This window comes from Budorcas taxicolor, chromosome 11, assembly GCF_023091745.1.
Source record: "Budorcas taxicolor isolate Tak-1 chromosome 11, Takin1.1, whole genome shotgun sequence".
Classification (NCBI taxonomy): Eukaryota; Metazoa; Chordata; class Mammalia; order Artiodactyla; family Bovidae; genus Budorcas; species Budorcas taxicolor.
In genome coordinates this window covers 132,233,828-132,247,703 of record NC_068920.1, presented here as the reverse complement: position 1 = coordinate 132,247,703, position 13,876 = coordinate 132,233,828, and the positions used below count along the sequence as shown (strand labels likewise).

At 46.9% G+C, this 13,876-nt stretch overlaps 1 protein-coding gene across 1 annotated transcript in view; it reads left to right on the top strand.

Annotated features, from left to right (window-relative positions):
* Positions 1-2,641: 2,641 nt before the first annotated feature.
* Positions 2,642-13,876, top strand: part of DPYSL5 (dihydropyrimidinase like 5) — an 86,002-nt gene continuing 74,767 nt past the window's right edge. The window contains 1 exon segment of the mRNA XM_052649200.1: positions 2,642-2,850. Within this exon segment, the coding sequence (XP_052505160.1) occupies positions 2,642-2,850 (209 nt within the window).

Genomic DNA, 13,876 nt, shown 5'->3' with positions numbered 1-13,876 from the left:
GAACAATAATAGCCACATTTGTTGAGTGTATGCTATATGTTAGGTAGTGTACTATGTCTTTTATATGCATTTCTTCATGTAATTATCACAGCAAGGTTAAAAGAATGTATTATGGTCCCCACACTCGGCTTCCCAGGTGGCACTGATCAGTTAAGAAACCCCCTGACAAAGCAGAGATGTTAAAAGATGCAGGTTCTACCCCTGCGTCGGGAAGATCCCCTGGAAAAGGGCACGGCAACCCACACCAGTTTTCTTGCCTGGAGAATCCCATGGACAGAGGAACCTGGCGGGCTGCAGTCTATGGGTAGCACAGAGTCAGACGTGACTGAAGCGATTTAGCACACACACATGGTCCCCACACTCTGGGGAGCTAAGGCTCAAATGGACCAAGTAACTTTCTCAAAGTCAAGTATCCGGAAAGTAGAGCAAAGATTCCAACCTAGAAATGTGTGAACCCCAAGCCCTGTTTTCCTTCTACTTTCCAAGAGACAGAGCCTAAGTTAAAAATACATAGAACTAAAATCAACTATGGGGACCATTTACAACCTCATGTTTGAATGTGACTTTCAGCAATGCCTGAGGCCAACAAATAACCTCTAGGCAGCTGTTTTCTGACCTGGGGAGGCAGGCCCACCCAAGACAGCAAAGAAGCAGAAGTCCAAACGTGAGGTCCATTAAATGCTGCAGAGAAAGTTTACTGCCACTAGAGGGCTCCCTCCTCCTTAGGCAAAAAGTGCAGTCTGGACCGTGCACGTGCACCCCGCTGCCCTGCGCCGGATCCACTCCACCTCCCTCAAGTTCAACTCATTTTGCCCAAATCCCTGGGACAGCAGCAGAAGTTGGCCAGCCTAGGGAAATCCCTTGGTACTTCCCCAAGCTGGAGCAGTGGCGGAAGGAGGAGCCATTTGCCCCATGTTTTCACAAGCCCATTCCATCCTCTTCTGGGTTAGAAATGCTTTGAGGTCGTCAGTTGAAGCTCCAATATTTTGTCCACCTGATGCGAAGAGCCGACTCATTGGAAAATACCCTGATGCTGGGAAAGATTAAGGGCAAGAGGAGAAGGGAGGTGACAGAAGATGAGATGGTTGGATGATATCACCTATTCAATGAACATGAGATTTTGGAAACTCCAGGAGATAGTGATAGCCCAGGAAGCCTGGTGTGCTGCAGCCCATGGAGTCTCAAATGGTTGGACATGACTTGGAGACTGGACAACTAACAACTAACAATGCTCAATGGGGGCCGGGGCGGGTTGGGGGTGGGGGGATGGAAGTTGGTCTCCCTGCATAAGCTCAGGACGTGAGAGGGAGTGGAAAAGAAAACCTTCCTCCCAGGAAAAGTGGAGGCTCTGTGGTGGTAATCCAGAAGTGAGGTCCAACTGCCAGCCTGGTGGGCTGCAGGCTCTGAGCCTACAGCAAAGGAGCACAGAGCAAGTGACCCAATGAGACCTCACTTCTGTGGGCCCTCTGGAGGACAGGCACCCTTAGATTTTGCTGAGACAGGGTCGGGGTGTGGTGGTCGGTGGGAAGGCCTTCTGGTGTAATGAAGCACAGTTTTGTTTGAAAATATCCTGCCAGGAGAAACATCTCTTGGGGCCATGGTTGTGCAGCTACAGTCAGGGAACTCCCCCATCTTCACCACTTCCCAGGGGCCCTGCTGGGGAGGTGCTTCTGCAGCAGCCCCTTGGGGTTCCCCTGGGTTGGAATGAGGACTCAGTGCTGCATTTTAACACTGTATCAACAGCAACGCATTAAGTTCAGGCAAATTACTGAACTGTATCTAAGCTATTATTACAACTACAGGAAAGAACGGATAACCGGTAAAGGGTTGAGAGGCTATTTGGAAGGACGTAAAGGCCTGGTGATCCTCCCCTTTTTAGACTTATTGATTTTGTTAGATTATGTGTGTATGCAAAAGTTGAAGAAAAAGGGTGAAGCGAAGGTAAATTGAGTTACAAAACATTTCCAAAGGCTTCACCATGCCCTGATAGGAGGTTTCAAGAAACTGGACGGGCAGCTTGGACCAGAGAGCCCTGGATGGAGAAGCGGTAGCCGAGAGCATGAACTCCGGGTTCGAGGCCCAGAAGGAACAGATGCGAACTGAGGTGGCCCCGCGTGGCCGATCACGTTGTACATGGGAACATTTTCCTATAACTACATCCCGCCCTCTCCATCCTACAATTCCGCTGGGCACCCAGGGTAGGATTGGGTCTTGGCGGTAATCAGGCGGCCTTAGCCCGGCCTGCAGAGAAGGACAGGCCCGGCAGCAGCCAGCAGCCGGGGAGAGGCGACGAGGACATTGTTCCAGCCTCTCGGGTGGGGTCTTGTGGGGGGAGGGGACGCAGTAGCCGTCCCAGGGGACCCGTGCATCAGCGCGTCCAAGCGCCTGGGCTTTGTGAAGTGTCTTGAGTCACCATGGAAATCCGAAGGAACGCGGAGAATGGCACCCGGGGGTCGGCTGGTTCTCGGGCCGCGCCCTTCGTCCCCTCTCGGACCCTGGCCCCTCGGCAGGGCCTGTCGGGAGTTGTAGTCCCCAGGCGGTGGCCGCGCGCGCCGCCGAGGATGCAGGGCGCCGCCGGTCCCCGCCTCCCCCTAACCTGCTAGCGAGAGGTGGGGAGCGCTGGGGAGGAGCTGTCGCTCCCATGATTGGCGGAGGCCTCCTCCAGCCCCCACCCAAATCCCCTCCCCCGCTCGCCGCTTCGGACTTCGGAGCCCCCGCGCGCCAAGGCGGCTATTGAGCGAGCGCGCGTGCAGCCGCGCCGCCCAGAGCACCCGCAGCGCCGGCGCCGCGGCGAGACAGGAGGAGAACCCACCCACCGACAGAACCCCGCAGCCGCGGCATCCCGGAGGAGTGGGTGATGGCAGGGCGGGCGGTGGGCTTATTCTCCCCGGGCTGGGACGTCCATCTCACACAATCTGTTTCTCTGGGAGGGGCACAATAGAGCTGGGGTCGGAGTGCGCCTAGGGAACCGGCTGCTGGGAACGCGGCGGGAGGTGTGGTTTGGAATTCGGGGCAGCCTTTTCGGGCTAAACTGGGACCCGAATCGGTTCCTGTTTGTAAGCCCACAGAGCTCCCGGAGCGCCGAGCGGTACCTTATTCATAGTAGGCGTTTTATAGATGCTCGTGGGATTGCAAAGAACTGGGGTGAGGAGGCTGGCTTGGTGGAAGGGTTTCGCTCCTAGGACACAGTAGACGCCCAGCCTCGTCTAGGTGCAGTGAATGGCTGGAGGGCTGGGCGGGGGCTTCTCTGGCCGTGGGCCCGTCCTGCCCAATACCTTAAATCGGCGCCGTCCTCTGCCCGCGCGGATCACCTCCCGCCGCCCCCACGCCCCACGCCCGCCCCACGCCCCCGGCATACACACACACCCTCTGTCCCTCTCGCCTCCGGCTTGGAGTTTGCCCAGTCTGGACCGGACCCAGCGGCCCGTCCACGTCCGGCTAACGGGTAGACTATTTGCCGGCCGCCTCTGGAGGCACCTGTCTGAACCACAAAGGCCGCCTTTCGCTGCCCAGCCCAGAGTGGGCGCCAAGCGGAGTCCCTTCGCCCGAGCCCAGCGCGGGAGCGCTCCCGGGGGCATCGATCTTGGCGGGCGACGCCCCAGACCGGGGGAGGAGGCAGGAGTCAGAGTTGGAGAGGAGCTGAGATGGAGAGGCGGAGGCGAGGCCTCCGTTTGAGCAAAGATGCGAAAGGATGGAACATAGGGATGGGTGGGAGCACGAGGAACTGGAAACAGGTTTGAGGAAAGAGAAGGGTCTGAGCAGGGAGGGTCGGAGCTCGGAGCAGGTGGCGCGAGGCGAGGCTGGGGCTGATGAAGGATGTGGAGGGGAGGAGGGATGCGGGAGGGTGGAGACTGCCTGGGTTAGAGAAGAGTAGACGCTGGGGAGGAGGAGACCCACGCGATGAGAGGGAGGGGTCTCCCTGGGGAGGGAGGTCTCCGGGGAAGGGAGGGGCAGGCAGCTGGGGGGTGGGGGGAGGCGGGTCTCGGCCCGAAGACCCTCAGCCCCGGCGAGCGGCCCGGCGGTCCTGTGGCTGGCTGGGCGTGGCTCTTGGACCGGGCGACGGACTCGGGATGGCGGATCGGGGACCGAGCCGGCTGTCCCTGCGAGGAGCTTTGTCTTCCGGCTTGACACCAGCCCTTAGGGACTCGTTTAGGGTTTTGTGATAATCCGCAGCGCCACAGGCACACCCTTTTCTTCGCAGAGCTGAAAGGCTTGGTCCAGCGGCAGGTGATGCCAGGGAGGCGAAATGGGGGCCGCTTCCCTCCCGGGAGGCCCGGAGAACAGTAGCCGGCACTGGTGTCCTCCGCGCCAGGAGCTAGGGCACCCCTGGAACTAGAGTGTGCGGTTTTCTGGTGCAGAGAGCCCTCCCGGAGAAATCAAAGGGCACGTGCTCTTCTCTTGGGGTTTGTGTTAGGGCAACAAACCCCACTGGTAATTCTCTGATGTGAGTCGCGCATCCCGCCCCCCAGACTGTGGGACCCGCAGACAGACGCCGCCCCTGGCTTTGGTACCTTCTGGCTGCGGCACCGCCCCCTGCTCCTTGCTGCTGACCAACCACCGAGACGGTCGGGGTGGGGAAAGACCTGTGGAGGTCGCCTCGGTACGGAGCGGGCTCCCTGAGTAGCCCGCTTTGTCTGACGAGGCGGACGCGTGTGCTGTGCGTTCTTAGAGGGAGCAATCAGGGCTGGTGCGGTTTCTGACAAAATGGAAGAGACGCAGTCGTAGAGATTACCCGCTGTGGTCTTAAAGCCGGCAGCTAGGGGACCAGTGCTTCCCTTCGCCGGTGACCACACCCAAGCCAGTGTATCCATCCTTTGCAGATTTCACTTGTAGTGTCTGCTGACCTAAGAGAGGGACAACTCTGTGATAGGAGGCGTCTCCTTGCCCATGGGAAAGCAGATGGACAGAAATGGAAACACAAAAAGGAGCTCAACAGAGCTTTGCTTGCATTCATTCTTGCTTGCTTGGTGTCTTTCACACCAGGCTAGCAGCGTCTTAACATGTGGGATGACAGCCAGAAGCCAACATTCAGTTTTACAGATTTTCTTTGATGATTGTTTAGTTGATATTAAAGGTAGACTGTTTAGCATAGACTTATACTTTTAAATGGTCATTCATTTTAAAAAGATAAAACAAACAAAATGCAAGACAGAAGCATTTTTATTCCAAGAGTGAAGGAAGAAGCTTGGCTCAATGACAAGCAGACCATCATAGGAAAAATCGCTGTGACATATTTGGCCTGAAGTTGACTGATGAGCCTTTGGGCTCTCATAACCTGGCTTTGAAACCTCAAGATTTTACTCGGATTGATGGACTGTGATGTGACTGTCAGCTATTCCCCAGCACATATGGTAGCTGACAGTGTGAATTCTTCCTACCTGGGCTATACATAGCAGTAGCAACAGTAGGCTATGTCCTGATACTTTTATTAAAGGAGGATGCTTTGTAGAGGTGCCTCTCGGTATTTACAAAGGACTAGCTGGAATGTTGTTCATTGGATGTGTTTAACTAAAATAATAGGCCTGTCTATCTCCAGGGTAAGTGAAAACCAGGAATCTCTATATTGGATCCCTGGTGGCTCAAACAGTAAAGAATCTGTCTGCAATGTGGGAGCTAAGTTGCTTCAGTCGTGTCCAACTCTGTGCGACCCCATAGACGGCAGCTGACCAGGCTCCACCGTCCCTGGGATTTTCCAGGCAAGAACACTGGAGTGGGTTGCCATTTCCTTCTCCAATGCATGAAAGTGAAAAGTGAAAGTGAAGTCGCTCAGTCGTGTCCAACTCTTCGCGACCCCATGGACTGCAGCCTACCAGGCTCCTCTGTCCATGGGATTTCCCAGGCAAGAGTACTGGAGTGGGGTGCCATTGCCTTCTCCAGCAATGTGGGAGACCAGGGTTCAATTCCTGGGTCGGGAACATCCCCTGGAGAAGAGAATGGCTACCCACTCCAGTATTCTTTCCAAGAGAATTCCACAGACAGAGGAGCCCAGAGTAAGTGAAAAGCAAGAATCTCTATATTAGAACACCCAAAATCTGGTACTAAAGGTTTTTTTCTTATGAAAAAAACTTCCAGTGAGACGTATTTTGTTGGTTTATTCTTCTTGAAAGAATTTTATGGACTTAAGGGTGTAATCCTATTATTTTAGAGCACTATGTGAACATCCAATCCAATTTTTTCCTCATGGGGAGTCAATTCATAGCTAAGGAATATTAGTATTACCAGCCCATTTCTGCAGTATCCTCCTACCTGCCCTGTGAAAATGCCTGGGAGACAGATAGGAGAGGCAGGTGGCCATAGAAAAGGACTTTATGTCCCTAGAATTCTAGAGTGCCCACATGGGCAGCATGTGAGATCTTAGTATCCTGACCAGGGGTCAAACCAGCACCTCCTCTAGCGGAAGCATGGAGTCTTAACCACTGGCAACAGAGAAGTCCACAGAATGCCATTCGTAACTCCCATCTCCCTGACTTTGGGAGCCTCAGCTAGGTATACAAAAGATGTTTGTGGGACATGAACACTTGGCTGTTGTCAACATAGCCTCTTCAGATTTAAGTCAGGGTAATAGTATTCTAAATACATTGCATGTTTCCACCACTGGAAGCAGTTACCCAGCAAGGCAAGTGTGTACAATTGGCCAAAATCAGGTTTGAGGACTTGTTTAGGCTTCATCGGGCTTCCCTGGTGGCTCAGAGGTTAAAGCGTTTGCCTGCAAGGCGGGAGACCCGGGTTCAATCCCTGGGTGGGGAAGATCCCCTGGAGAAGGAAATGGCAACCCACTCCAGTATTCTTGCCTGGAAAATTCCATGGACGGAGAAGCCTGGTAGGTTACAGTCCATGGGGTCACAAAGACTCGGACACGACTAAGCGACTTCACTTCACTTCTTCTAGAGAAGAGCAATAATACAGGAAACCTTTGTCAATGTGAAAACCTGTAAGGAGAAGTTGGTATAAAATGAAATCAAATGAGAGTAAACAAGTAAGAAGGTAACTGATTTTCTTGTACTGCTAGTGAACAAATAAGAAATAATTTCAAGATCACTTTGTCTTAAATTTTTATATGAAAATGAAAGGTACAAATACTGTGGTATGACTCTGTAATGAACATTGATGTTTATGTATAAAAGCACACACATTATATACTTAAAAGAGTTGCATGAAACAATATTTTATATGGTTTGTTCTATTTCAATCTTGGAAATTTCTTCCATCTAAAATAAATGGACTTAACCATAGCATCTCCTGACCCTCTCACCCTCTCCCATCAATCACAGCCCAGTTCTATGCTGTTCTTTTGCCTCCTCCCACATGGACTTCCTCCTTACAATCCAGACTCAGAAGCAATGTACACAGGAAGGAGAGCCTGGCTCTGAGCCAGAAAGCTGGAAGTTGAGTCCCAGCCCCAACACTTGCTGTCTGTCCATCCTTAAACGACTAATTTTTCTCTTGAGGACTCAGTTTCTTCATTTGTTCAATGAGGTTTACATGACTATTCGTTTATATGACTATACATATTATATGTATAGCCTGAGAACAGAGTCTGGCCCCTAGTAAGTGCTCAATAAATGTCAGTTATCACCATCAGCACCACCATCATCCTCTCACTCCAGAATGTGTGCCCCTAAAAACATTTCGATTCCCTGTTTAATCTTTCATCCCCAGAGGTCAGGGTAAACTGCTATAGGGTTATCAATAGTGGGAATAGAAAGAAAGATTAGGACTCTGTTCTGAAGGTCCCGCTCTGTAAATAGTAGGAATAGCTCTGTGTTGACTGTCAGCCTCCTTAAGCGCAGCTGTTTTGAGCAGCTGAGGACTTGTAGAGTTAGGAATGTTCCAGAACTGCTCTGACCTAGCTTTGACAAAACTTCCCTGTGTATAGAGTTGGCTTGGCAACTGCTCTTGCTCCTACATCATCTAAAGAACATCAGGCATCCATAACTGGTTGAGACGGCTGTTGTTCTGAGACTGTTCTGTTGTTGGTGTGGGAAAGAGTGATCATGTTTGGTTGATGGCAAATTGTTGGGAATAAAAATATCTCAAGTTTTCTAGCTAAGAAATAAACTTAGCAGCACAGAATTACCTGTTTAACAAAAACTTTCAAAGTATTTGCTCTGTGCTAGGGGTTGTTCTAGTTCCTATGAGTTGAGTACAGTACTGTTATTATCCCCATTTTACAGATGAGGCAAATGAGAAGTGACAGAGAAAAGCTTTGCACCCAAGGACTCTGCTCAGAGTCTATATGAGTCAGGATTCTCCAGAGAAACAACTAATAAGGATTGGCTTATGAGACTGTGGGGGCTGGCAAGTTTGATTTATGTAGGGCAGGCCAGTAGGCTGGAAGCTTTCAGGTGGGAGCTGATGTTGCAAGGACCCCATAATGGTTCGTCTTAAAGCAGAATTTCTTCCTCTTCTGGGAAACCTTGATTTTTCTCTTAAGGTCCTTCAGCTACATTTGACTACATTGTATGAGGGTCACCTACATTAATGGGGAAAATCTTAGTCAACTGGCATAACCATACCTATAAAATACCCTCCCAGCAACACATAGAGATGTGTGTTTGACTGAATGACTGACTACTGTAGCCTAGCCAAGGTGACACACACTCAAAGAAACTATCACAGGGTCCATGCTCTTTTAAACACTACCCCAAGCTAAGAGCCTTATTTGCAATAACTCCAGTACTTTGGCCACCTCATGCGAAGAGTTCACTCATTGGAAAAGACTCTGATGCTGGGAGGGATTGGGGGCAGGAGGAGAAGGGGATGACCGAGGATGAGATGGCTGGATGGCATCACTGACTCGATGGACATGAGTCTGAGTGAACTATGGGAGTTGGTGATGGACAGGGAGGCCTGGTGTGCTGCGATTCATGGGGTCGCAAAGAGTCGGACACGACTAAGCGACTGAACTGAACTGAAAGAATTAGCAATGGCCTATTTATCCCACTACAAAATGCTGCTCCTTACCTTGTTGAAAATACAATTTGGATCTCTCTTTTTCATCCGTGTAGCTTCTAGCACAAATTGTTGCTCACAGCAAGCATTTATTAGATAATACTTCATTTGACTCAAGTGAGTTTGAGATTTTACGAATGACTAGATTCTAGATTCTCTTGAATCAAGGCAAGAGAGGAGGTACTTCTCTGGCAGCTCAGTGGATAAGACTCACTTCCCCAACAGAAGGCACCAGCAGGAGGCACAGGTTCAATCCTCAGTTGGGGAACTAAGATCCTGCATTCAGGACTGGCCAACAAAACAAAACAAAACAACAGGAGAATATCTGCATTCTGAATTAGGTATTATGTCACTCTTCACGTCCCAACATCTGTCCATTTTCATTGGCTCAGCAAAGATTTTGGGGTCTGTCACCATCTCCACTCCTTGTGAAAGTGTCTTGTACACAGTAGCAGTGCCCAGGACTCAGTCACACTACCTTTGTGTCCATTCAGTGTCCCCTGACAGGCATTCCCTTTGTTGATTTCAGATTCACCAGGGGCTCTCTCCAGTTTCTCAGGCTCTTATTCTCCCTGGCTTTGTCTGGTCCGCTCCTTCCCTTTGTCATCCCCCAGAGCGTGACCCACTATTGATGGAGAAGTCGTCTCCTTTCTCATTTTTAGCACTTAAACCAGATTTATGTCTTTGTGGATCGATACATTCATTCTGTTATAAAATTCACATGTAGTCCCCGATTTTTTTCTTTACTGCTTTTTTGTTCCTTTACTGCTCCTTTTCAACAGATGTGAAACTCAACTTAAAGGAAGTTACTCAGAATGTTTTAAGTTTGGCATGTTGCCGAATATATGGGCCACACACATACATAAAATGGTAGTTTGGGGGGCTGAGCCTGTATTTTTAAAGTATTTTCATTTTTTAAACTTTTTAGCAAAGTGTAACAGATATATATACCTGGAGTACTGCAGTCCATGGGGTCGCAAAGAGTCGGACACAACCGAGCAACTGAACTGAACCTAACAGATACACAGAAAAATATACAAATCATAAGTGTATAGCTTACTGAATTTTCACAAACTGAACATGGCCATGTAACCTCACCTGATCTAGAAACAGGTTACTAGCACATACCCCAAAGCCCCCCTTCGGTTGCCTCCTAGTCACTACTCTTCCTCCAGGGTCTCTAACCGCTATCAGCATAGATCAGTTTTGCCTGTTTTTGAACTTTTTACGGATGGAATCATATACTGGGTACTCTTTCAGAAAGTGGCTTCTTTTGCTCAGTATTACATTTGCTGCATTTCATATGCTCATTTTCATTGCTATATAGCATTCCATTGTGTAAATGTACCACAATTTACTATCCCTTATGTTGTTAATGGATATTCGGCTAGTTTTTGTTTGATGTTACTGTGAATAGTTTTATTGTGACTATTCTCGCACACATCTTTTGGTGAACAAACATGTGTTTCTCTTGGGTATATATTTAGGAATAGGATTCGGGTCAAGGATATGCATATGTTATGTTTTAGTAGACCATGCCAAAGTGTAAGACTAATGGTGAAATTTAAAAAAAAAGTCAATCCCAAGGCATGCAATGCTGTGATTAAACTGTTTTTAGAAGCTCTAAATGTTGGCATAATTTTGTGGCTTATCAGAGATTGGTTTTAAACTCTTACTCTCCAGTGAAAAATAGAACTCTGGCTGTGTCTGACTCCAAGGTAGCTGAAATGAACATTTTAAAACTAATGGTTGTGCTTGGGCTTGCTACAGCTACTTCCTTACTTCTGTTTCTTAAGGAAAAGCTGAGAATCAGGTTATAGTTGCAGTGTGGGTCCAAAGATCATTTGGGAGATGACCAGTCAGATTTGAACAAGATTAACAGTGATTTTTATTCTGTTAACTATTCTTATATTGGGTCAAATTGCAATTTTGAATTGTGTGATTTTGGTGACTTAAAAAATTCCTCAAAAAGTACCAACTTGGAATCAGAAAGTTCAGATTTTTTTTTATTATAACTATTTTTGGGTATTTTTCTGTGTTTCTTTTAACTTTACTTATTTACGTATCTTATTTATTTGGCTGTGCTGAGTCTTCATTCTCTAGTTGTGGCAAGCTAGAGGGGCTACTCTCTATTTGCTGTGTTCAGGCTTCCCGTTGTGGCGGCTTCTCTTGTTTCAGAGCACAGGCTCTAGGTGTGTAAGGAGAAAGTTCAGATTTCTTATTTGGGAATAAGAATTATAGCATATGTCCCATTTTTGTGGGTTTTTAAAAAAGACTTGTTAAACTGCACAATTTGGGGGGATGTTCATCTTGTTTAGGGTTTCTCTGGTGACTCAGGTGGTAAAGAATCTTTTTGCAATGCAGGAGACCTGGATTCGATCCCTGGGTTAGGAAGATCCTCTGGAGTAGGGAATGGCTATCCCTTCCAGTGTTCCTGCCTAGAGAATTTCATGGACAGAGGGGCCTGGCAGGCTATAGTCCATGGGATTGCATAGAGTCGGATACAGCTAGGCAACTAAAACTTTCACTGTTCACTAATCTTATTTATTTACTTTTTCTCTCTTTTTAACTCAAGTATAGTTCACTTACAATGCTGTGTTAGTTCAGATATACAGTAAAGTGATTCAGATATATCTCTATCTGAAAATATATATATGTATAATATACATATATATTCTTTTTCAGATTCTTTTCCTTTATGGGTTTTTACAAAATAGTGAATATAGTTCCCAATGCACATTATTTTTACAATAGATTGTAATGGAAAAGAGCCTCTGCAACTTACTGAAAAACAATACAGATGAGGCACAAAGACATGAACAGTAGCCTCCAGACTGTGGGTACAGGCAAATCCGTCTCTTCTCCATAGCCGGTCTTCACTGTTGGCCCAGGAGAGATGGCAATGATAAATGTGGCCAATGCAGATCAAGGGCAGCAGTTTAGGTACAATTAGAGGATGGTGGTAAGCAACCTTTGCCACCAAAGGAGTGTGACAAGGTGGTCATGAACCCCTAACTTGCCTGGTTTTTTCTTATGACAGTCATTCACAGCCCAAGTTGTTCCTAAAAAAGAATTTTCTCTTGCCATGTAGCCTGCCATGTTTGATTGGTCCTCATACAAGCGAGATCAGATTTATCCACTGCTTTAAAATATAGATTAAAATATATATATATATATATATATATATATATATATATGTATATATATTTACTGCTTAATCTCTGAGTCCCTTAAGCACTTGGATATTTTCACATCTCTTTTAATATAGGACTTAGTTTCACGCTTTAAAATGTATGCTCCTCCAATATTAATCAGTTATAAAACCACTTATTGACCATTTTGCTGGTACAGCTAGTGAAATGTTTGCTAGTTTCATCCAACTCTCATCCATATACTCAACATAATTTTTACAGAGTTGTAACCACAACATGGATCCACTATTGTGGATACTGTATTTTGTTCTTTCATTTGACATGAGAAAAAACCTTTTCTGTGTCTCTGCCTAATTTAGAAATGTAAACTTTCGATGACTGCCTGCTGTTTCATTGAAATGTGCTATATTTGAGTGTTTACTTATGAATATATAGATTATGGTCGATTTTTAAATTTTTAGGTAGTGTTTACATCACTGTGAACATCACATACATGATTTTTTATTACCCAGCTGATATTATGTTTTTGAGAATCAAGATTTCCTTTTTTAAAAAAATGGGAGTGGTGTCGGAGATGCAATTTTAGTCATAATACTGGATAGTTTTCACATGAGGAGAAATGCATAAATAAATTTAATTCCTTGAAATGGATAATACATGTCACAGAATTCCCTGATCAGAGAATGCCTTCTAATTAGTCTTAGCTGGCAAGTTGTTTATCAAAGAATTTGTGTAAAGGTAGGAATAATGTAAGAATTTGTGTAAATGTAGAGGTAATCAATCATTTTACAAACAGTACCTACAATAATAATTTGGAAGACAAAGGACTCCAAGTAAAGCCAATTTTACTAATAAATTTTATAAAATTGTATTATCTTTTAGCAGCAGATAGCACCAAAAGTTGGCCATTGTGGAAGAAATCAAATGGTCACCAAGTTGCAAAGAGATGAAACAGTTGTGAGAGGCATCCAATACTTTGTTAAATTCTAAATATCTGCCAGTAGAGTGCAAATAGCCAGGACCCAGAAATGACTGTTGGAACAGCCTGGCAAGTGAGAGGTTTACTCACAACCCAGTAACTGGACTTTTTGCACTGAGCTGTTTTTGGAGGTGGGCTCAAACTTCCCCTCATGTATTTTCTGAGTGCCTGCAAGGAACAGTGCAATTTCCAGGAAGGAGGTTGCACATGGGAGAGAGATGGAGTTTGAATCCTGACTGCTACTTTCTAGACACCAGAGACCTTAGACAAAGTCACCTGATCTTCCCAAGCCTCGGTTACATTGTGATTTAAAGATCATAGGTTTACGAGGAGGACTCAGGAGAAAATATACAGGGAGCCTGGGGGTCACATTGTAAGTACTCAGTGGAGCTAATGTATTCTCTGGATGCTCGAGTTAGGTGCTTTTAGATATGTAAAGATATATAACAATCTTGTCAAAGTGCATGCTTGTCAAGTGAATAGGCTGGACAATATGATGGCTGGTGCAGAGGGAGTAGAGAGCACCCGAGAAGTTCAACCACAAAGGCTCAGTTCCCTCCTCTGTTCGGTGAGGAGGTGGAGACTAGATTCTATCTGGCAGCTCAGATGGTCTGTGCCAGCCATACTGTGCTGCTGCCGAGACCATCATGATTCCTTCCCAACTCAAACTAGCAGACTTGCAGCACCATGTATCAAAACGAGAACGGCTTACACCCTTTAACCCAGCAATACCACTTCTGGGAATTTATCCTAACCTAAAGATGTGCAAGTGTATGTGCACAATGAAATACAG